We start from the raw sequence: 25,359 nt of genomic DNA, 5'->3' as shown, positions 1-25,359 counted from the left end.
GCCCTGGGCTGCATATGGTGTTTCAAAGTCTGGACCCAGGCTTCAAGCAGTGCTTTGTACTACCTCCTCCTTTTCCCCCTTAAGTTTAACTGGTTACCTGATTAAAACAGGTGGGGGGAGGAGCCATTCCCCCCCATCTGTCACGGCCGGGCTGCTTCAGAGGCTGGGAGCTGGCAGTCCCACAGAGCTAGAGCCGCTCTCAGCCCACGGAGGGTTGTGGGCTGCTCCCAAGTAATGGTTAACCATTATCCAGTAAGCATCACCTGTTAAATTTTATGTTTACTGCATACCCAGTCACCTGCTCACATCCCTACTAGTTATCCAAACAAAACCAAGCTATTCCAGCAAAAGGACTTTTTTTACTGGTATAGCTGCATTTATACAGGGGCTTTATCTAACGTAGTTATTCTGATTAAGAATAAGGATGTTAAATATCAGTTAATTGAATAGTCGATTAACCTCATGAATTCTTATCTGTTAGTTGACTATTCTATAGTCCTCGGGGGTAGAGCTGGTAGTAGTGCATTCTGACCCCACTCCAAGGGAGCCCCTTGCAGTCCCACGCTGCTGTGTCTCTATCAGAGGCAGCAGCACAGGGTGCCAGATGGGAGCTTGTCTGTGAGGGAGCCAGTTTAAACACCGGCTCCCATTGCAGGCTGGCTGCCTGTCACCCTGTGCAGCAACCCCCGTCCAGGGGAGGGGAGGTCTGAGCTCCCTGACCTGGGATGAGCTGAAACTGAGCTAGGCTGCCTGCAAGCTTGGCTCCTAATACACTTTAAATGAAGAGGTGCAATGGGGGGGGGGGGGGGGGCTACAGTCACCCATTGACTGTTCCTTTGACAGTGTAAACTGCTTCTCTTCTAGGATGGTGTAGAAACTGTATAGCTTTGTACAGCAAAGACAAGGTAGATATCGCTTATATTGGTTAACTGTGGTGTTGCCAGTACTAAAGATGTTTTTTATTGACTACACGATTAGTCAAGAAGGAAAGACTTGCTCAGTCCAGTATTGAACTGGATGCAGGACCTACGCTCCTCTGCACGTCTGCAGTTTAAATATGGAGCAGCCTCTGACTACAGCGAGCCTGGGCCTGCTATGGGCAGAGGCTGCTCTGTGGCAACCAGTCCTGCTGCCAGCCCCCCCGTGCTGCTGCCTCTCATAGAGGTAGCAGCATGGGGGTAGGCGACACGGCAGAGACAGTGTGGGTGGAACTGGCTTTTAAGCCAGCTTCCCCTAGCACCAATTCCTACTCCCCCCCCCCCCCTTTGCTGTCTCATACAGAGGCATTGGGCGGGGGAGGGAGGGGGAGAATGCAAGTAGTTGACCTGAGTACCCGATAAGTCTAGGCCCATGGTCATCAATTAGTAGATCGGGATCTACTGGTAGTTCTTAGAGCCTCTGACAGGTGATCCTCTCTGGCCCAGCACACTCTGGTCTGGCAACATCCATGGTCCAGCATGATTTTAGTTAGCTGGATGCCCACTTAGGGATGTGGCCAAGTTTCCTGCAGTCTCATAAAGTTAGTTTACAGCAGTGGTCATCAACCAGACGATTGGGATCTACAGGTAGACCTTGCAGCCTCTGACAGGTGATCCTGACTGATCTGTCCAGGAAGCTATCAAGTGCTGGCACTGCAGTTGCCCCTCCATCCACTGTCATGCTGCTCCTGCCCTCTGCCTTGGAACTGCCCCTCTGGCAGCCTCCTGCTTGCTGTGCAGAGTGTGGGAGGGAGAAGAGGAGGGGTGCTGATGTCAAGGCATCCCTCCTCCCTGGACTTCTGTACGCTATCTCCACACTGAGAGGAAAGGATGGAGGGAGCTTGACAATGCAAATTTCTGTCACTCTCACCCACTGTGTGTGTCTGTCATTCTCATAAACACACACTGTCCTTCACTCTCAACTCCTGACCCAACACAGACATGGGAGGTGGTTGCTACTTCTTTTACTGCTTGCAAAGTGTGTTATTTTTGGTTTTTGACTGGTTTGTGCATTTCATAATTTTCATTTCTCTTTTACATTTAAATTTAATTCTTTGAGTAGTGAGTTCTAAAATACCTAATCTGTTATGGATGGAGTAATTTCCCCTCTGGTAATTGCTGCTCCTGGAAGTGGCTGGCATGTCCTGCAGCCCCTGAGAAGAGCAGAGCAGGAGGTCTCCACAAGCTGTTCTTGTCTACAGACACCACTCCTGCAGCTCCCATTGATCAATAACGGGAAACCGTGGCCAGTAGAAGCTGTGAACTCAATGCCTGTGTAACCTAGAGTGGGCTAGACTTAACTGACCTTCTGTAGTGTCTAACCCCTCCTCCCCCACTACGATAGCAGTACTGGAGACACAGAGTTCAGTCTGTAAGGAATTTCAGCAAGGATTGTCTCTCTATATTCAAGTTAAAAAAGAAACTAAATAATTTAATTACATAACTTTATAAAATCTTATGGAGAAACAAATAATCTAATTCTTACAACATAACACAGCTATTTTATAACCCACAGATAATGTTCAGTTATAGTAAACATAAGTAAAGAGAAAACTGATAGTAGAATTGGAACAGTTCAGTCCACACAAACACAATAAGAAAAGACTGAGAGGTCCCAAAAACTTAGATTTAGTTCACCAAAGTCTCAGTTTGTGCCTCTGATCATCAAATCTGCACCATATGCTGAGCCTGAATGATCTCTCCTCTTGCTTGTAGGGAATCCTCAGTCTGGGTGTGTCTAGACTACAGGGTTTTGTCAACAAAAGTGGACTTTTGTCGACAAAACTAAACCTGCGTCTACACTACCGCTGAGTTCTGTCGACATAACGTCGACAGAACTCAGCAGTTTTGTCGACACTGGTAAACCTCTTTTTACGAGGAATAAGGCCTTTTGTCGACAGAGTTCTGTCGACAGAAGGCATTATTGCATCTAAACTGTCCTTTGCGTCCACACTGTTATGTCGACAAAGCAGCTTGCTTTGTCGACAAAGCAAGTTGCTTTGTCGACAAAGCAAGTTGCTTTGTCGACAGAACTGAATGTAGTCTAGACGCTCTTTGTCGACAGAAGCTTTGTTGACAGTATCTGTCGACAAAACCCTGTAGTCTAGACGTACCCTTGGAGTCCAAGAGACTCTTCCTCTGCTGTGGATCACTGCTAGTCAGCCAGCTTACTGATTAACTAATCAGTTAACTCACAAGTGAACAGGCTTAAAGAAAACCCTATTATGAGAAAATACAAAAACTGAGAATAGCAAAATAGAAATGACTCTCCCCATTGCTACATTTACAGAGGAGCTGAAGAATCACACTGACTGAGAAAGTGAACTGAAACAGTTTGGCTAAAATCAAAACAGCATTTAAAGCAGACAATTAACACAGAAGTTATTTCTCCTCCCAGGTTCTCCTTGCTCTGAGTAGCATTGCCCATGATCCCTGGTAGAGGTTTAACAACATCATTATTGTCTGCAAAGTGCTTCAGAGTGAGGAACAGCAGCCAGTTCTCTGCTCCTGGCTTAGCTTCTTTCAGCTCATACAGGCCTTAGGGGTGTGGCCAAGGTTCCTGCAGTCCCATAAAGTTAGTTTACAGCAGTGGTCATCAACTAGAAGATTGGGATCTACAGGTAGACCTTGCAGCCTCTGACAGGTTGTCCTGACTGATCTGGCCAGGAAGCTACAGTAAACTTCATATAATCCGGCACCTTTAGGACCCAGGGGGTGCCAGATTATCAAATATGCTGGACTATCAGAAGGGTGGGCTATAAGGGATCTGGGGTGGGGTGGGGAGGATGCCACCCTAGATCCCTCATAGCCCCCCCTTCCGATAGTCCGGCTCTGCTCCAGGCGTCCCCGATTCAGCCGCTGCGGGTCAGTTTCAGCAGCGGCTGAATCGGGGATGCCTGTGGCAGAGCAGCTGCGGTGCTGCCGGGTTGGTCCCGCAGCACCGAGGGGCGGTGCTACGGGACCAACCCGGCAGCACCCCAGCTGCTCTGCCCCCGGCTTCTCTGATTCAGCTGCTGGTCAGTTTCAGCAGCGACTGAATTGGGGAAGCTGGGCGCAGAGCAGCTCCAATTGTCTGGCTGCCTGGAGCACTTCTGGGTTCCCAATGGTGCTGGACCATCAGGAGTGCCGGAGCATTGGATGCCGGATCAATGGAGTTTTACTGTATCAAGTGTTGACACTGCAGTTGCCTCTCCATCCACTGTCATGCTGCTCCTGCCCTCTGCTTTGGAGCTGGCCCGCCCAGGAGCCTCCTGCTTGCTGTGCAGAGTGTGGGAGGGAGAAGAGGAGGGGTGCTGATGTCAGGGCATCCCTCCTCCCTGGACTTCAGTTCCCTATCTCCACACAGAGAGAAGGGGATAGAAGGAGCTTGACAGTGCAAATCTCTGTCACTCTCACCCACTGTGTGTGTGTCTGTCATTCTCGCTGTCTTTCACTCTCATCTCTCGACCCAACATATACATGGGAGGAGGGGTTGTTACTATTTTACTGCTTGCAAAGTGTGTTATTTTTGGTTTTTGACTGGTGTATGCATTTCATAATTTTCTCTTTTGCATTTAAATTTAATTTTTTGAATAGTGAGTTGTAAAATACCTAACCTGTTGTGGGTGGAGTAATTATCCCTCTGGTAATTGCTGCTCCTGGAAGTGTCTGGCATGTTCCTGCATCCACTGAGAAGGGCAGAGCAGGAGGCTCTCCACAAGCTGTTCTTGTCTGTAGACACCACTCCTGCAGCTCCCATTGATCAATAACGGAAAAACCGTGACCGGTAGAATCTGTGGGTGCCTATAGATGATGGGCAGCACATGGCTTAAATTCACTGCTCCACCACACGGAAGCCATCTCAGTTAAACGGTGGCTTGCCAGAGCCTGCTTCCTGAACCCCTATCCCAACCCTGAACTAGGAATGTTAAATTTTGATTAATCAACTAATCGAGTAGTTGATGGAATTTTCATAGACTACTGAGTTAATCAAGAAGAGGGGTTGGGGCACTCGCTATCCAGGCTGCACCTCTGCCTTTTAAATGTAGTAAGAGCCGCCTACCGCTCTTACTACATTTAAAAGGCAGAGGCGCAGTGGGGAACCTGGCCAAGCAGGGAATCAAGCCTTTTAAATGTAGAAAGAATCCCATGGGGCTGTTGCTACATTTCAGAGGCAGAGGCACAGTAGTCAGGACTTGGTGTGAGCAGGGATTCAAGGAATCCCTGCTCGTGCCATTTCCCAGTTGTGCTACTGCCTTCCTTGCTCTGCGCACAGAGATGGTGCTGGGGGGAACTAGTGCTCTCCTGCCACCCTGTGCTGCTGGCTTCTGGCCCCACCCTGGGGTACTATCCAATAGTCATGTAACCGCAAAGATTTCATGTGGTTACATGACTGTTCAATTACACAATCTCTAACATCCCTAGTGAAAATAAATAAATCTACAGGAACATAAGTGAATTTAAACTGAAGGTGTTGGATGAGAACCGGAAGATGTGAATTATATAAATCTCCACCCCCCCTTGCTTTGACTCATTTCTTACTTTGTCTCAAGAACTGCATTTGGCTTCAAATTATGTTTGACGAGCACCAAGTGCATTTTACCATTCTCACCCCCATTTCTTAAAGTTCCAACAAATATTGAAAAAAAATCTATTAGCCTCCCAAACTATTAAAAATAAGTACATACTAAGAAAATGCAGAGTGCTTTCCATTATAAATGAGTAATTTTAAACAATATTATATATTAGACACTAACTACTTGATAATTCTTTTTATTACTTTAATTTTATTAAACATTTCTTAAAAGATCCGTTCCTTACACTCCCAGGAAACGGAAAAAAGAGGGAGAGGGGCACCAAAAGAAAAAGAGCACAGAAAATTGACATTTTTCACACAGGCTACGTCTAGACTACATCTCTCTGTCGAAAGAGAGATATTGATTAGGCACATCGAAATTGCTGATGAAGCCAGGATTTGAATATCTTGCGCTTCATTAGCATAAACATGGCTGGCCGCTTTTTTTCAAAACTGAGCTTTTTTTAAAAAAATGGCAGTCTAGATGTGGATCTGTCGAAAAATTAACCCTTTTTTTGACAGATCCTGTAAACCTCATTTTTTAAGGAATACAGGATCTGTCGAAAAACGATTTATTTTTGACAGATCCGCGTCTCGACTGCCGTTTTTTAAAAAAAAGCTCCGTTTTGAAAAAAGCAGTGGCCATGTTTATGCTAATGAATTGTGGGATATTTAAATCCCAGCTTCATTAGCAATTTCGATGTCTCTAATCTACATCTCTCTATCGACAGGGAGGTGTAGTCTAGATACATCCACAGTTTAATGAGTCAGGTATTTACATTTAAACAGCTTATACTACAAACTAGTTAATTTAGATACAGATATCAGAGCATGACAGAAAAACACTGAGGCTTTGTCTACACCAGTGTTTCCCAGTTTTATTTGGCTGAGGAACCCTTTTCAGCTTTTCAAAATTTCAAGGAACCCCTAGGTTTGTCAAGTCAAAAAAAAGGGGGGGTGGGGTGGGGCAGGGGAGGAGAGAGGGACCCACCAATTCATGAAATTCACATTCCTTCCCCAAGACACCCCACCCCCCCATCCCCTTTCTGTGAGGCCTCATCCGCTCTGTTCCCCTCCTCTCCATCACTTGCTATATCCAGCCCTTATACTTGTCTCAACCTAGTGAGAGTGAGGTGTGGGGTGGGAATGAGGGATTTGTGTGTGGGAAGGGGTGAGAAGTACAAGCTCTGGGAGGGAATTTGGATGTAGGAGAAAGGGCTGTTGACTCAGGGAGGGGGCTCTATGCTGGGGAGTGTTGGGTTCACGTGGAAGGTTGGGGTGCTGAGCAAGCCAGGGCTTGTGGATGTGAGGGTGCAGGAGTTCGGGCTGGATATGTGAGGGACTCAGGACACAGATTTGTGATGTGTGGATGGTGGAGGAATGTTGTGGCAGAAGACTGAGGATGTGGGGATGCAGGAGTGTGGGGATGTAAGAGGCTCAGGACAGGGGTTCCAGTGTATGATAGGCTCAGATTTGGGGTCAGGTGGTGCAGGAGTGTTATGATGTTGCAGTGAAATGGGTGTTTGGTCCCAATTAGGGGCTTGTTGGCCTGGCTTCATTTTTAAATAAAATATTATGTCAAACTCAAAAGGTTTTAGCATTGTCTTTATATGCGAGAGGGGTGACTAACCTGTTTTGAGTCAAAGGTCACTGACCCACAGAAAAGTCAGTTGTGGACACACAAGTAAGATGCAAAAAAACAAAAAAAAGCTCCTCCAAAAAACCCCCAAGCCTCACTAATGTGGTCCCAAATGTGCTGGTGGGGGTAGGGGACAGAGTGCTAGTGGGTGCTGGGGCTGGGGAGAGGGTGCTGCTGGGTGGAAGGATGCTGGCTCAGGTGGCAGGGTGCTGGGACAGGCAGGTGGCAGGGTGCTGGGGTCAGGGGAATGGTCCTGCTGGGCACTAGGGTGACTGGCAAGGTGCTGGGACAAGGAACAGGGTGCTGCTGGGTGCTAGCGTGGATGGCAGGGGGCTGGGGCCAGGGCCAGGGTGGTGCTGAGTCCTGGGGTGTGAGGCAAGGTGCTGGGGCCAGGGCGGTGCTAGGGTGGATGGCAGGCTGCCAAGGAGCGGGATAGGGATGGGGTGCAGGATCTGGGAGAGAGCTGGGGGGCGGAAGAGGCCAAGGTCTGGGTAGGGTGCAGACCAGATAGGTAGGGTGCAGAAGAAGGCTGGATGTAGGGTGTCTGGCTATGAGGGAGGGTGCGAGGAGGGGACTTGGGTAGGAGTTGGACCTCCCTGATCTGGCACCCTCTAGGCCTGACTGGTCCCAGCTGAGGAATTTTTGGACCAGGGGAGGTCATTTCAGGGCTCCTGGTCCCCTCCCCCCCCCCTTTCCCTACTAGGCTTCTTTGCATCTCTATCCCCTGCAACCGAACTAAGCTGCCCACCCCTGCTGGTTCCCTGCACTTCCCCCAAAACCATCCCTCACAATCCAAGGGAGTGCAGCACCAGTTCCCTGCAGCCCCTCACAGCCCAACTGAGCTGCCCGTCTGTTCTGTATGCCCTCCCGTGTCCACCTCAGCCCAGCTGAGCCCTGCACTGGTTCCCTGCATGCCTCCCCCACAGCACAGCTGATCCCCGTTTCCCTGCACCTCCTCCAAGCCCCACAAAATTGCTGAGCCAAGAGCCGATTCCCTGTCCCTCCCTCCCCTTGAGTCTAGCCCCGGTTCCCGGCATCTCCCTCCTCCTACAGTCAAACTGAGCTCCACACACACACACCCCACCCCACAGCCCAGCTCCCCAGACCTCCCCACTCTGCAACCCAGCTGAGCTCAATTTCCCTGCACCTTCCCCCAAACCATGTAGACATGCTGAGCCAGTGCTGATTCCCTGCCCCTGCCTTCCTCCCTCCCCTTGGCTGTGTCTACACTGGCACAATCTTGTGCCAAAGCGGACGCTCTTGCGCAAAAATGTGTTGCCTGTCTACACTGGCCGTGTGTTCTTGCACAAGTACACTAACGTTCTCATGTATGAAATCAAGGCTTCTTGCGCAAGAACTACAATGCTCCCACTCAGGAATAAGCCCTTTTGAGCAACTATTCTTGCAGAAGAGGCCAGTGTAGATAGGCAACATGAATTTCTTGAGCAAGAAAGCCCTATGGCTAAAATGGCCATCGGCACTTTCTTGGACAAGAGAGTGTCCATGCTGCCATAGATGCTCTTGTGCAAAAGCACAGCTCGCACATGGAAGAGTGGATGTGTTCTTACACAAGAACACTTGCACAAGATGTTCTTGCACAAGAAACAACCAGTGTAGACATAGCCTAAGAGTTTCCTTACATGAGCAAAATGAATTTTGTGTTGTGCACCAGTATTGAGTTCATGTGGCTTGTTTGGATGTACCACCCAAGTTTTTAATAAATATTTTTAAACCTCTACCTTTTCCCTCTGCTGCCATGTCAGCTCCCCTGGTGCCTGCTGCCCCCCGACTCCTCACCCTCCTCTGCTGTCCTGACTCCTGCTCTTCTCACTGTCCTCAGCCCTCCTGCAACCTGCCCCCCTTCACCAGCCCTTCTCTCCTCCCTGTGCCCAATTCTCCAGTAGCCCCACTCTGATCATGTGAGCTACCCCTCCTCATCCCCTCTTCTAACACTTCCCTCTACAAACCTGTCCTGCGTCTCTCCTCTGATGGTGGTCCCTCCAGAATCCCCTGGCACCTGCACCTTCTCTTACCTCTGCACCCTCCTGGTGCCTCCCCTTTCCCTCACTTCCCCTGCCCCCTTTGCTCCATTTTTCCCTGATGCCCACCCCTCACCACCCTCTGCCCCCATTCCCCTCATGCCCCTGTGCCCTTTCACATGACTTGCTCCATCCCAGCCTTCCTCATGCCCACCTCTTCTTTCAAGCCTTCTCCCAGCACTTCCCCTCACCCCTCTAGCCCCCAGTGCCCTTACCCTCTCCCCTCCCAGCATCACCCTGTCCCCCTCCCACTAACACCTCCCCTCCTGCCCTTTTCCTCATTGTCTGAGCTTGGCCCCCTGCCATTTGTCTCTCCTCCACCCCTGTCCCTTTTGCCCGCCGGGCGCCAGAGGGCGGGGACACTTGCGCGCCCGGGGACAGGGCCCCCCCATCGCCGCGTGCCTGGGGGCGCCCCCCCCAAGCGCCACGCGCCCGTGTCCGGCCCCCCCCCAAGCGCCGCACGCCCGTGTCCGGTGCCCCCCCCAAGCGCCGCACGCCTGTGTCCGGCGCCCCCTCCCCCTAAGTGCCGTGCGCCCAGGGCCGGCGACCCCCCCAGCACCGCCTGCCTGGGGCTGGCGCCCCCCCCCCAGCGCTGCGCTCCCAGGGCCGGCGCCCCCTCCCAGGTGCCGCGTGCCCGGGGCCAGCGCTCCCCCCCAAGCGCTGCGCACCCAGAGCGTGGGCGGCCAATCTGCAGCGCTCCTAGGGTGCCTTCCCCTTCCCCTCCACACAAGCACCTTCCTCTCCCATCCCTTTCCCTTTCCCTCTGCACAAGCCCCTTCCCTCTCCCTCCCTTTCCCTCTCCCGTACCTTCTGACTTCCACTTTGTGGGGCCGGAGTCTGTGCTCTGTCCCCGGACTCCGAACCCGCAACTCACCCATGCGCTCATCACAGCGCCCAGCAAGTTTAAAATCCCAGGCTGTGACGTTATGTCACGTCCAGGTGTCTCTCCACCTGCTGGTTTGCATGTGCTGCGCAGGGCAGCAGCAGCCAGCCAGGGGGGAGCTCACGGAAGGTCTCGCACGGCAGGGACGGGCTCTCTCTCTCTCTTTTTCAGAGGGGGCGGGGGAGCGCCGGCTCCCCGCGGAACTCCTCGTTGTGCTCCGTGGAACACCAATTGGGAAACACTGGTCTACACTGAAGGGTTTTTGCTCAAGAAGCTCTTTGCAGAAGACATGTTCCGCAAAAACTTCTTGCGCAAAAGCCCATCCAAACCTCAAAAGTGCATCACAAAAGTGATGTGCCTTTGTGCAAAAGAGCATCCACACTGCATGGACACTCTTGCGCAAGAAAATTTTGATTGCCATTTATAGAATGTGCTTTTTCTGATAGGCTCTTTTTGCACAAGAAGCCCCTGTTGAGCATCAACACACACCTTTTTGCGCAAGAACTCTTACGCAAAAAGGAGTTATTCCTTGTAGAAGGAGGTATACCTACACCGTAAAAAGCCCTCTATTCTGCTGTTTTACTGTAAATTTTCTTGCGCAAAAATGCGCTTGAGGTGTGGACGCTCCATGAGTTTTTGCACAAAAACAGCCGTATTTGCACCAAAACACTATAGTGTAGACATAGCCTGTGGATATAGTTAATCTCCATAAACACCTAGGCTACGTTTACACTGGCATGATTTTCCGGAAATGCTTTTAACGGAAAAGTTTTCTGTTAAAAGCATTTTTGGAAAAGCGCATCTAGATTGGCAGGACACTTTTCCGCAAAAGCACTTTTTGCGGAAAAGTGTCCGTGGCCAATCTAGACACGCTTTTCCGCAAAAAAGCCCCGATCGCCATTTTCGCCATTTTTGAGGAAAACAGTACTGTACTGTCTATACTGGCCCTTTTGCGTAAAAGTCTTTCGGAAAAAGACTTTTGCCCGAACGGGAGCAGCATAGTATTTCTGGAAAAGCACTGACAATCTTACATGAGATCGTCAGTGCTTTTGCAGAAATTCAAGCGGCCAGTGTAGACAGCTGGCAAGTTTTTCCGGAAAAGCGGCTGATTTTCCGGAATAACTTGCCAGTCTAGACACAGCCCTACAGTAGAAAAGCTGGATGAGCTACTTGTGTTCTGTCACCTTCAGCAAATTAAATAAATGAAAGCTAAGTTGGACCTTTACTTTAATTTTCTTTTGTATTTATCCTGCATAGGTAGAAGATGAACTGTATGAACTAGCATTCTTCAATAAATTGTTTCAGACCAAAATGTAGCATACAGGTTCATAACCTGAAAGCAAGCTATTTTTTCTTTAAAAATATTCATTTAGCCTCTTACTGAAATAGCAATATATATATTCTCTTGCGCTTCCAGATGATTTTCTGACATGCTATATTATGCTCTATGTATTTACTGAAAACTTTTAAAGCAAAAACTATGCTCTCATGAATGCATGCCCAAAGCATCCACAAACATAAAGAGGACTTATAATGGGGAGCACTGAATGTAGAATAAATGCAAAGGAACTGACAAGATGCATCATAACCTTTCTCAGGAACCACTTCAATATAACATGTAAAACATGTAAATATTATTACCTCCATACTATTAAATCTGTCAAAAATCAATATTTTATCATCACACCAAATATGGTCCTGTTCTAAGCAAGTACAATCCAATTAACACAGCAGAGTAATGTCTGATTACGTTCAACTGTTTATATTATCATGAGCACCAAAAACACACTATGATGTAACTTTTGGATGTCTTATGTTTGGAAATGTTTTGAAATAACATTGCTGTTTATTTTAAGCACTTTTTTCTATTTTATCTGTTTAAATTTTCACAGTTGTGCAAAAATATGGTGCATAAGCTTTTTTTCAGTTTTATCCATATACATTTTTACAGTTTCAGGAAATTGTAGGGAAGTAAGACAATAATTATTTAATGACAGGAGACAGACAAGGAAAGTTTTAACAGTTAAAAGACAAACTGTCAACATGACAGAACCTTATAACAAACTCAAATTCTTCAGCTGCATTTTTCTTGCATTGCCTATTGTAAATTATTATTAATAGAAATAGTTTTGTCAGTTTGGTCATAGGGTGAAATTGACATTAACTTACATTTGCAAATAAAAATCTAATATCCTTCTAAGCCTACTTATTACAAATACTCTAGAATGGCAGTTTACAGACTGGGGGTCAGAACCCCAAAAAGGATAGCAACCCCATTTTAATGAGGTTTCTAGGGCTGGTGTTGGAGTTGGTGGGGCCCAGAGCTAAAGTGAGAGCACAAGCCCCCCACACAGAGCCCAAGCTCTGTGTTTCATTCAGCCCTGGGTGGCAAGGCTCAGTTTATAGGACCATAGCTGGTGCAGAAGGCCCTTGGGCATCTGCTTTGGCCCCACCCCTCCTGGGTTGTGTAGCAATTTTTGTTGTCAGAGGGGGGTTGTAATGTAATGAAGTTTGAGAATCCCTCATCTAAGAACCTTAGTATTTCAAGTCTGGAGTACTCACAGAAACAAAACAGCAGCTGCTCAGAACCCACAGGTGGACCTCACCAATCAGCTCTTCTCCTCCCAGCACCTCCTTCCACCAATTGGTAGAAACCTGAGTGGATACAAAATTTTGCATCTGCACCTGTCTCCACAAAAATGAGCCACGGATATCCCCATCTACATCTGTGGATTTGCAGGGCTCTACCAATGGACCCTGCCAATGAGCCCTCTTCCACCTGCCGAAGATCAGCTGTTCAGCAAGAGGTGCTGGGGAGAAGAGGAACAGGGACCGGAAGAGGCAGAGTGAGGAAGGGACATGCTCAAGGAAGAATGTGGAATGGGGGGCAAGGGTTAGAGTGAGGCAGGACCTAAGACAGAGCAGGGTCAAGAAACCTCAGGAAATCAGAAGGTCGGTGTCTCTGCGGGGAACAATCCACTTCATTCCATATTGCTGAATTTAACTGGCACTCAAGGCTATGTTATATTTTAACATTTTAAAAGTCCTTGTTCTCTCCAAATTAAATTATTTTAATATTACATATTAAAATCAGTTTTGCAATGTTACACTACCTTCACTGGATTTTGCTTTTTTCAGTTTTCTTTTCCATTTTTAAATACTTCATTCTCCTTTTTATAGAAGTAACACGTTGTTAAAGATTTATGTATGCATAAATTAACCCATTTCAAATCACATCAAACTAAAACTTTTCACAGGTTTTTAGCTGGATATCATTGTTTTTGTTCTTGCCAAAGTCTGTTTATAATATTTTAAAATTCACAACATAGCAAGATATCTTGATTTGAGTTGGTTTGGTTTTTAAGAAGGACAAGAACAAAAACTATTCTATAAATATTTTAGATCTTAAGACAAATTATTGCTCAATCTATTTGTACTTTTTAAGATTGGGAAATAAGCAAAGTTTATTCCGACCCCCACAATAATCTCTGATGCCACATCCCTCAGAGGATGGGTGCAATGTGGGGGGAGAGGGTTGTTGGTGGTGGTGGTGGGAAGAGGTGGAGCTTGGAGGATAAGGACAAATATGCCCTGCCCCCTCCGGGACACCAGGATTCCTGGGCATGATTGGAAAAATGCTCTGGCTGTAGATGGACCATGAGCTAAGAGTTTGAGGCCCCTAAATTATGGATATAAAATCCCATTTAATTACTTAGCCAATTAAACATTATGTTTAACTGGTTAACCAAATAAATGGGGGCCAGCATGGCTGGACTGGAGCTGTTCCTGTGCAGTGCTCCCTCTTCTACCACCCCCCCGCCAGAATATTTACCAGTTAACTGGTTAACCATTCACGTTCCTACCTTAGATTAGATTATAAGGTTGCAAATCAATTGTGTGATTGTGGAAATAAATAGTAATATTTTATTAATATTCTCAAAGCACTTCTATGACAAGAAAGATGTAATTTAAATTTTGCACTAGAACAATTTGCATAATACCTCCTTACTGATAAATGATTGATAAAAGATGAGAAAATTACCTTGTGGTGGGTGTATGCCATTATGTATGCTATACATCACGGAGTAGTTTTAGAATTTGAGTACATCTCTACAATCACCTATTAAAAACTGGCTGCCTGCTCAGACTGGCTGCCAGCAGTGCAGGGTGACAGCAGCCCCTGTCCAGGGGAAGGCAGCAGTAGCACAGGGGTGGGAGCAGGTGGCACCGTGAAGCTGGTGCTGGGGGAACTGGCTTTCGAGAGGCAGCAAAGCGGGGAGGAGGTGGCTTGGCAGAGCTGGCATGTGCGGGGGAGCCTGCTTGAAGCTGGCTCTCTGCGTGTATAGGTTCCAGCCTACATACCTCACCCTCTGTGCTGCTACCTCTCGATCAGAGCCAGTAGCGCAAGGGGAGGAGAGGCAGGTGGATCTGGTGCTCGTGAAAAGCCTGCTGAAAGCCAGCTCCTTAGAGGCCCCAGCTTCCAGACTTAGAAGTTAATTGTGTAGTCAATCACACTTGACATCCCTAATTTTCATATATTTTTACCATTTAGAGCCTCAGCTTACACTTCACTGGCAGTGAGACTAGATGTAACAACTCACAGACCAGTCTGTGCCTTGTGGAAGCCTGCTTATAAGTGGGACTTTGTTATTTTTTCTTTTAGGTATGTAAAACTTAGGGATGATTGGCCGTATTCTGTCAGTGTATGCTAAAGAGCTAAAATGGAGGAGTGTGCCAAAAAAAACCCAAAGAAACCCACGACCCACACCAAGCAGAAGGCGTTGTATGTTTAAATAATAAATCCTGTAGAAAGTTATACCTTTTCCACTTTTTCTAGCTTCTTGGTGTGTATATTATACAAACTTAAATGTCCGCAAACACATTAGTAAATGGAAGTAAATATGTGTAAAGTTTAAATTTGCAGCATTTTACACATCACTTGTTAAATTTGCTCCCTTTTGTAAACAAGTAAATTTAAGGACTTGCACCTGTTTGCATCAGACTGAATTTGGCTAAGTATCTTTTAATTTATTGTGATTGATAATAAATACTATAGTATCTAGGTCTCTGAGTAAAATTCTGTCAATTACACTGAGGCTCATCTGGAATAATTTAATTGAGGTCAGTAGGATTACTCCAGCTTTACACCAGTGAATTGAGCAGAATTTAGCCTAAATATCTAACTAGTCTCGGAGGGTACGTCTACACTTGCTCCCTCGTTCGAACTAGGGATGCAAATGTAGCCGACCGAAATTGCTAATGAAGCAGGGATTTAAATATCCCATGCTTCATTAGCATAATCTCGCCCCCGCGCTATTCCGCTCACCAGCTGATTCGAACCAGGAAGTGCGCTCCAGGACGCATTAGTTCAAATCAAACTCCTTGGTTGGAACTAACGTTACTCCTCATTTTTTGAGTAACGTTAGTTCGAACCAAGGGGTTTGATTCGAACTAACGCGTTCCGGAGTGCACTTCCTGGTTCGAATCAGCTGGTGAGCGGAATAGCGCGCGAGCGAGATTATGCTAATGAAATGCGGGATATTTAAATCCCCGCTTAATTAGCAGTTTCGGTTGGCTACATTTGCATCCCTAGTTCGAACTAGGGAGCAAGTTTAGACATACCCTGGGTTTCATGCTTAGTACTAAACTTGAATCACTTTTCCACAGACCACATCCTCTATATGCTGTTTTCAGATCTTTAGCAGCTCATTTTTTCTCTTGCAATTCAGTATGGCATCATAGTAAGCAGGAAATTGTGGCAGTCACTTGAGGCTATAAATAATAGGAAGTTTTACGGTTTCTGTTATTTGAACTGTATCAAGTCTCAAGTGCATATGGCGCTTATAATATATATGAATGATGCTCTCAGCAGAATGTAACAGGTTTTGGATACAGGATATCCAAAAATAGGATCTTTATTTTTGGCTTGTATGAGGCACTATTGTATTGATTGTGTAAAGACTGCTGATATTTTGTTTTGCACATATCTGTTGAATGGGAATGGGAAAAATAATAAAGTTGGTTGTAAATCAGGTATCTTTCACTGACACATTTCATCTGTAAAGATTTGTCGTGTGTGGATTGTCATTCAGGTTATTAGTATTTTGTGATGCTCTTTTTTTCTGGTTATATGATATTTAGAGATTATGTACCTAATTGTTTCTGAAACCTAGAAATAGGTGTAACAAATCCCTCGATGAGTATTCAAAGTATACTGCAAAATCAATGTTAACAACTACACTCCTTTTCATCCAAGCCTATATTCACACAGTCTATGCCTTCTTGCTAACAGAAGAAGTTACTTATTGTAGAATCACGGTCCTTTCTGCACAAAAGCCTTTTCAGGGTTAGGAAGTGTTATAAACATAGAAATAGTAGCATGCCTCTTTCCCCATAAACACTGGGGGGGGGGGGGAGAGAAGGGTGTGAGCGACTAGTTGACTAGCTTTTGCTTATTGGATAATCGACTAGTCGATTAGTCACTTACATCCCTAGCAGCGATAGTGGAGTTGTCAGCAAGGTAGAGAACAGAATAAATTGATAAATTACTAAGAAATTTCATTTTGGACACATTAAATTTGAGGTGGTTGCAGGACACTTCTGAGGAGAAGGCATTTGGGAACATGAGACTGGATAGCTGGATTAAAATTGGGGCTGTTGAGGTAGATTTGGGAAACGCCAGCATAGAATGGGAGTCTTAAATAGTGAAAGCAAGAGAGATAGTAGAAAAATATAGTGTTAAGGGATGTCAATGGAGTGGGAAAAGGCAAAGGAGATAGAGCAGCGTTTCCCAAACTATGGGCTGCGGCCCGCTACCAGGCCGCAGGAAAAAAATACCTCAGCATGGCTGGTGGCTGCCGGCAGGCCCGGCCTTAGGCCGATTTGGGCCCCGCGTCTCTGAACCCGGAAGTGTCGGCGAATTACAGAGCCAGGAGGCCCTGCTCCACCAATATGTGGAGCTGGGTCTCTCCCGCGGCTCTGCCTGGAGCGGGATTGGGCCTGGGCCCGCCCCCTGCGCGTCCTCCCACCCCGCCCCCAAAGCGTCCCCGCCGTGCGCGTCTCCTCCTCACCACCTGCTGCTGCCCATGTGTGCCGTTGCACGTGGGTGGGGAGGATGCCCGGGCGTGACGTGATGTCACGGCCCGGGATTTTAAAACTCTTCGGAGGCACGTGGCGGGGCCACACTGCCTCCGGGGCCGGCCTCTGGGGCCTGAGCACAGCCTCCGGCCCTGCAATGTGGAAGGCAGAAGGTAGGGAACGGGCTTGGGCGGCGAGGCGGCGGTGGCGGCGGTGGGATGGGAGGGGAAGGCACCAAGGGACAGGGTGCAGGAGAGAGAGACAAATGCCAGGGGGCCAAGTGCAGCCAATGAAGGAAAGGGCAGGAGGGGAGGTGTCAGTGGGAGAGGGGACAGGGTGATGCTGGGAGAGGAGAAGAGAGGGAAAGGGCATTGGGGGCTGGAGCAGGAGGTGCTGGGAGAAGGCTTGAAAGAAGGGCTGGGCATGAGGAAGGCCAGGATGGAGCAAGTTGTGTGAGGGCACAGAGAGGGATGGGGGCAGAAAGTGGTGAGGGGGTGGGTATTAGGGAAAAAGAGGGCAAAGGGGGCAGGGGTAGTAAGAGAAGGGGGAGGCACCAGGAGGGTGCAGGCTAAGGGAAAGTGCAGGTGCCAGGGGATTCTGGGGTGAGAAGGAGGGAAGAGCTGGCCACTGGAAGCAGCACTGGATGGAGGAATCGGGGCAGGCTGGGGAGACTGGGAGGCCGGTGGAAGCAGGGCTGCCGGGGGGTGCGAGGTTGGGGGCAGGGAGCTGGCCGGGGAAGATTGGGACGGGGGGAGAGAAGCGGCCGCCGGAAGGAGGGCTGAATGCGGGCAGTGGGACTGACCAAGGGAGATTGGGAGGAGAAGCGGGGGAGAACTGGCTGCCCAGGAGGGGGCTAGGGGAACTGGGGCTGGCTAGAGGTGCAGCGGGGGGAAGAATGAATCGGCCTGCGGGGAGTGGGACTGACCCGGCCATATGTAGATATTGGGGTGCTGCCCCCGTTTCCCCCTCCCCCTCGCAAAGCACAAAGCATGAGTTAGTCCGGCCCAGGGATTCTATTGTCCCCCCACACGCCCCCGCCTCGAGTAGTTGTGAACTGTCTGGCTGGTAGACACACTCATGCAGCCTGAGCACATTTACCAGCCAGGCAGTTCGAAACTACAAACTGATACATCTAGTAATAATACAACTTACCTAATGAGAAAATACCAGACATGCTATATGTCTGGTATTTTCTCAGTTTGTTTTTTATGTGTTTATATTTTTGGGCTGCAAAAAGCAGTACTGAAAAAAAAGGGTTCCAACTAAAGTAAAATGTTTGGGAAACCCTGGTCTAACCAGCTTTCTGTCTGTCTTACAGTCCATTTATCCAATCCATATTCCTTAACTTGCTGGCAAGAATATTGTGGGTGACCATATCAAAAGCTTTGCTAAGGCTGGCACTGGGGGTTTTGGGAGGACCAGAAACAACTTATTTGAATATTCATCATTTGGTTAATGAATATGCAAATGAAAATTACCGGTCCTCCAAAAGTTCGTGAATGGATTTACTGGTCCCCGTGTCAAAAAGTTTGGGAACCCCTGAGATAGAGCAATCAAATGAGGTAATGATTTTTATTGTGGTAGGAAAACCAGACTCCTATAATATCAAAAGCCTAAAGAGCAGAGGAGAAAGTGATCAACATTATAAATGCAGAAGAACATAAATGCCAGACTGAACAAGTGGTAAATAGGATAGGGTGCAGTTAATGCACAAATGATAAAATACAATTCTGTTAATGCAAAATATGTGTGTATCAGATCTTATTTAGGCTTTTCAGTTACTTCTTCTATTATCCAGGATCTTATTCAAGAATGCTTATAAGTGCCACTTAGAAGAAACTAAGAGTGGGCATATATTGGGGGACTGGCCACTGACACAAATGTGTGCTTAAAGGGGTCTGAGAAAAAAGCATCTTTCTCAGCCAGCTGCTCAGTGCCTTATGAATTAGGCTGGGCATATAATGTTCTTCCCAGCCCACTGAGCTGTGGTTCCAACTCCCCTCAATTTACTCCACCTTATTTATTTATTTTTAGTAACAAAATACTATGCAAAGTAGTCCCCAATGTTCCAGGTTCTACAGCATTCATTTGCTCATTTATGATGGAGAAGCTGCCACTATAAATAAAATTCCTAGAAAAGCATTTTATTGTGATAGAAATATGAATCTATAATGAACATTTTTTCATCTACAAAATGGTCTGATTGGTCAGTTTGTTCTGTTCACTGTTTTCCTCCATTTGTAAAATAATGACAGAACTACAGGGTTAAAATACTGCATTATGTTTGCACTGATAATGCATGGGATTAAATTCTGCACTCAAATAAGACTGCAGAACCTATATTACTTACAGGATTTGTATTAACTTCAGTATCAGATGTACAGGTTCTTCTAAGAATATGGCCCAAAGTAAATATCACGCAATTCCCACAAATTGTTTATTGAAAAAAATTGACTTTGTGCTTTTAAATCATTTGAAGGAAATCTTTTCTCTGACTTTGATGAAATATCAATCCTTTTCTTTTTGCTTTAGTTGTCATGGATGATGATGACGATGAATCCTGTCTCCTTGATCTGATTGGGTAAGTTCCCCCCTTAAAAAATTCTAAAAGAAAAATTATGCAAAAATCATTATAAAAATAATCCATATAAAAGATTAATTACCAGTAGTCTTTGAAAGTTGATGTCTTGAGAGAGTTTGGAGCCCTATAAGTGGAGTGAACAGACAGCATAACTTCTGATTGCACCTAATTGGTAGTCCACTTGTTTTTGGCATGACACTGAATACTCTCTTGCCCAATAATGTTCCTGTCAAATCACTTTTCAGGCACATTGACAAATAGGGCAGCCTACTCTACGTTTTTAATGCGAGGGAAATACAGTGAAGGCTTTGTTATCTGGCACAAATAGGGCATGGGGTGGCCGCTTAATTGAATGTGCTGGATTACAAAGCATCTGGAGGACAGACATACAGACACACAAACAGATAAACTCTGAAATATATAGTAGATAGTAAGAATATTAAGTAGCAGTTAATTGGCTAATGTTAAGTAGCAGTTAATTCCATCGACTACTCAATCAGTCAATAAGGAAGGGCGGCGTCAGCGCTCACTCCCTGCTCTTGCTGGGTCTCAGTACAACCTCCCACTGCCACTCTGCATTTTTAAAGGGAAGCTGTCAGGAGAGGGCACTGGCTGATTCCCTGGTCCCAGGTCTCAGTACTCATGCTGGCTTCCCTTGAAAAATTCAGAGTGGCAGTGAGCGGGTGGTGTTTGTGCTGAGACCCGAGAACAGAGATTCAACCAGCATCCTCTCCTTCTGACTTCCCTTTAAAATGCCGGGGGTGGGGGGAGGGGGAGAGAATAAGCAAGTGTTGATTGTGCTATCTGATAAGCTCCTGCTTATTGTGTAGTCAACTAGTTGACTACTCCTTTACATCCTTATTAGATAGCTATCCCTTTCGCCAGCCTACCCACTGCTGGCCCAGTGTGGTTATAGCTATCCTGGACTCCATTTATGGTCCTTGCTGCCCCCTTTATGGTCCTTGCTGCCCCATTTATGGTCCTTGCTGCTCATTAAACAGTATAATCATCTCTGCTAGCAGATGCCTCCTTTCTGTTTTATGAGAAACAATCACATTCCAGGCACATTGTATTGTCCTGGCATAACCAAACCCTTACCTTGCTTTAGGTTATGATATGAGGAAGCCACAAACGTGTTGGTCCTAGCTCTGCCATTTAGGAGTTCTTGAACAAACAGACTCACAGACATACTCTCTCAAATATATAGTAGAAGATAATTACAAAGCAATCCCTGTAATTTTAAGTCACATATTTCTGTGCGTACATTGAGAGTTTTTACCACCAGAGTTGCATTACGTGAATGTGTACTTTAATACACTTGAACTCAGAATACTTAATTCATCTAACTACACTTCTTTTTTTAAAATTTTATATCAATATTTTGTTCAATGAATGAGTATCAAGTTATCAAAGAAAAAACGTTTTGGAAGGGTAGCTGTGAAAATCTGTAACTTTAAAACCAATGAGCAGTCTTGTGGCACCTTAGTGACTAAGAATATGTCTACACTTGCACCCTCTTTTGATAGAGGGATGCAAATGAAGACATTTGAAATTGCAAATGAAGCCGGGATTTAAATATCCTGAACTTCATTTGCATATTTGCGTTATGACGCTATTTTGAAATAGCGCTATTTCGAAATAACAGATGCTGTTAAGATGTGGCTCTTTCGAGAGAAAACCCTTCTCTCGAAATAACCCTTATTTCTCATACAATGAGGTTTACCAATTATTTTGAGAGAAGGGTTTTCTCTTGAAATAACTGCTTCTTAACAGCATCTGTTATTTCGAAATAGCGCCATATTGCGAATATGCAAATGAAGCACGGGATATTTAATCCCGACTTCATTTGCAATTTCAAATGTCTTCATTTGCATCCCTCTCTCAAAAGAGGGTGCAAGTGTAGACATACCCTTCCATATTTATATTTAATCCCGGGCGTTTATATAACAGCAAAAGAAGTTATCTGCAAATTGTAGGACTAGTGTTAATGACTCTAATTAAGTCAAATATGGGGAAATTAGTTAACCAGTTAAGATCTTTATTTAAGCCTAAGTTGAAAGTGTTGAACTTTTAAATCCAGTTCGGATGTCTCCCTCAGTAATCAAATGATAAAATTCCTTTGTAGAAGAATAGCTACTTCTTAATCCATTTTTGAATGTCCAGGGAAGTTAAAATGTTACCCTACAGCAGAGGTGGGGAACCTAAGCCCTGGGGAACGGGATGCTGTTCCTGGCCTGCCTGAATCTGGTCCCCAAGGCTCAGGGCCCCCCACCATTGGGGAGCCCGTGCTGGAGTTCCAGCTCCCCTGCCACCTCACCGCAGGGTTGGCGCACACAAAATCTAAGAAGCTTGCCCCCCCCCAGGCTCTGGTGTGCAAGGGGAATGTGTCTTTTTCTTTCTCACTTGGGGGCCACATCAGTGAGGGTTTTTTTTTCCTTCTCTTATGCAGCCCCTGACTGATTTTTCTGTAGGCCAGTGGCCCCTGATGCAAAAAGAGGTTCCCAACCCTTACGCTACACGTTTTTGTGCATTACCATTCCTGATGTCTGATTTGTGTCCATTTATCCTTTGGCACAGAGACTAACTGATTTGATCAATATACATGGCAGAGGGGCATTGCTGGCACTTGATGGCATATATCATATTAGTGGATGTGCTGGTACATGACCCTCTGTGATGTTGTCACTTATACAGATATATGGACAGAATTGGCAATGGGGTTTGTTGTAGGGATTTTAAGTAGTGGTTAATTATTTGATTGGGTAGTAGATGGAATTTCCATTGACTACTCGATTAGTTAATAAGGGAGGTCACTTGCTACCCCCACAGTGGCTCTTCAGTTTAAATGTAGTAGGAGCTGGGCTTGCAGGCACCCCGGCTCTTACTATATTAAAAATGCAGAGTCACAGCAGGATAGCTCCCAGGGATGGCACGAGCCGGTACTAAGCAGTCCTGGCTTGGGCCGGCTCCAGGACGGCTGCAGTTCTATCCCCCGTACATTCCCCTGCACTGCAGAGATGGTGCTGGGGGGAACCAGCTTTTAAACTGGCTCCCTCCAGCACCCGCTTCTGCTTCTTCCCCCCACTTGCTGCCTCTGTTACAGAGGCAGCAAGTGGAGGGAAGAGAGAAGTTGAGTAGTGACTTGACTACGTAATAAGCCTAACTTTACTGGGTAGTTGACTTATGGGGCAGTCAGCTACTTGAGTAGTCGCTTACCTATCTAGTTTGTTGCAGGGGTGGGTTCCTAGGTAAGTGTGTCTGTTGTGTAGAAATGCTAAAATGTGTTTATTTTTGTAAACGTGTAGCCACTGAAAATTTTAGCAGTAAGGCTATGTCTAGACTGTGGGCTTCTTTTGGAAGAAGGTTTTCCGGAAGAGATCTTCCGAAAAAACTTCTTTTGAAAGAGCACGTCCACACTGCCAAAGCTCATTGAAGAAGCGATCTGCTTTTTCGAAAGATAGTCCACACTGAATGGATACTGTATCGCATGTAAGCTGTGATTACTATGGGCAAAATGGCCACCAAGGCACCTGTGCTTTTTCCGCTTTCCTCTTCCCCATCCACACACACCTTTTTCTGAAAGAGCTCTTTCCAAAAAAGGCTTCTTCCTCATAGAAAGAGGTTTACTAATGTTGGGAAAATCCCTCTGTTCTTTCAATTTTCTTTTGGAAGAACGCGATTGCAGTATGGACATAACTCAAGTTTTTTTTAGGAAAAACTGCCTTTTTTTGGAAAAACTCTATAGTGTAGTTTGGAAAAAACTCTGTAGTGTAGACATTTATATGTGGGGGCTGAGAACAGGATCTGGTGTTCATGGAGAGCTGGCTTAAAAACTGGGTCCTATCAGCACCTGCCCTGCCTACTCCCCACTATGCTGCCTCTGTATCTGAGGCAACAGCATGAGTGGCAAGCAGCTCCGAGGGAGCTGGTACTCAGAGGGAGCCTACGTGTGGGGAGCCAGCTTATAAGCTGGCTCCCCACATGCATGAGCTCCCGCCTTCCCCCTTGCTGCTGCTTCTGATGAGAGTATCTGATACAGAGGCAGCAGTTCAGGGGAGCGAAGGCTTTGTGTATCTGAAGGTTAACTGATGAGTCCAGAGGTACACATTCACATCCACACTTGTGGTGTGATGTATGGCTACTGGTAAGTATTTGCTTTAGGTTGGGAGCAGGGGGCTGTCAGGCCAGTCCTTGCCTACAGTCTCCCAAGGTCTGTGAGAGTGAAGGATCATTTTCCAGGATAGTTTGTAGATTGTCAGTGATGCACTGGAGAGGTTTAAGGTGGGGGCTGTAGGTGATGACCAGTGGTGCCCTGTTATTTTCCTTGTTGGGCCTGTCTTGAAGTAGGTGACTTCTGGGTACTCTCCTGGCTCTGTCAGTCTGTTTCCTTTCTTCCCCAGGTGGGTATTTTAGTTTTAAGAGAGTCTGATAAAGATCTTATAGGTCTTTGTTACTGTGTCTGGGATTGGAGCAGATCCGATTGTATCTTAGAAATTGGCTGTAGAAAAGGGATCACGTAATGTGTCCTGGATGGAAGCTAGAGGCTTGTAGATAAGAATAGCAGTCAGTAGGGTGGCCTATACTATACAGAAAGTAGATTTCTTGTGAGGACTGGTCCCGTCTGAGGTTGATGGTGGGATGGAAATTGTTGAAATCTCTGTGGAATTCTTTAAGGGTCACCTTCTGGTGGGTCCATATGCTAATGTCATCTATGTAACATAAGTAGAGGAGAGATGCTAGAGGACGGGAGCTGAGGAAACGTTGTTCGAGGTCAGCCATAAAAATATTGGCATATTGTGGGGCCATGTGGGTACCCACAGCAGTGTTGCTGATTTGAAGATATAAATTGTCCCCAAGTCAGAAATAGTTGTGGGCGGGGACAAAGTCACATAGCTCCACCACCAGGTGTGTCATGGCATCACTGGGGACATTGTTCCTGATAGCTAATAGTTCATTCTCCTGTGGAATATTGGTGTAAAGAGCTTCTACATTCATGGTGGCCAGAGTGGTGTTTTCAAGAAGATTACTGATGCGCTGTAGTTTCCTCAGGACAGCTAGGAGTTCTGGTAGCATAGAGTTTGAGGAGAGAATCAACATAGCCGGATAATCCTGCTGTAAGAATGCTAATGTCTGAGATGATGGGCTGGCCAGTATTTCCATGAATCTTGGGTAGCAGATAGAATACTCCTGGCTGGTGCTCTGGAGATGTGTCTGTGTAGATATGGTCCCGAGCTATAGCAGGGAGTTTCCTGAGCAGATGGTATAGTTTCTTTTGGTATTCTTCAGTGTGAAGGGGTTTTACTCACCACCACAGCGCCACCAGCCGTCTGTCCTGGGAATTAGCTCCTTCTGGCCAGCTGGGTGCCTTCCTCAGGTGGTGTCTCCCCTCTTCCTTCCAGGCCACGGCGTCCTCTTCAGGACACTGCCCTCCGGCAATGCCCACATCAGTCTCTGAGCTCCCCTTCCGGGGGTTGTTGTTTCTTCCGCGGGTCGTGCGTCAGGCCCTGCAGTCTGGGAGCTTGCTTGGCCAGAGCTTCCCTAGCCTTGCCTTGCCCCCCCCAGCACTGCCCTAGCTTCAGGGAGCCTCCTACTCCCCCAGCAACCAGGC

The 25,359-nt window shown here is 46.6% G+C and overlaps 1 protein-coding gene across 2 annotated transcripts in view; it reads left to right on the top strand.

Annotated features, from left to right (window-relative positions):
• Positions 1-25,359, top strand: part of BICRAL (BICRA like chromatin remodeling complex associated protein) — a 96,410-nt gene that overhangs the window by 26,570 nt on the left and 44,481 nt on the right. For both annotated transcript variants that reach the window (XM_075925436.2, XM_006122087.4), the window contains exon 2: positions 19,703-19,751. In XM_075925436.2, the coding sequence (XP_075781551.1) occupies positions 19,708-19,751 (44 nt within the window). In that variant the 5' untranslated portion in view covers positions 19,703-19,707. The remainder of the gene's footprint in view (positions 1-19,702; positions 19,752-25,359) is intronic.

This window comes from Pelodiscus sinensis, chromosome 3 (genome assembly GCF_052426305.1).
Source record: "Pelodiscus sinensis isolate ZL-2025 chromosome 3, ASM5242630v1, whole genome shotgun sequence".
Taxonomy (NCBI): domain Eukaryota; kingdom Metazoa; phylum Chordata; order Testudines; family Trionychidae; genus Pelodiscus; species Pelodiscus sinensis.
The sequence above is the reverse complement of the archived record's forward strand: the minus strand, read 5'-3'. Positions and strand labels throughout refer to the sequence as shown.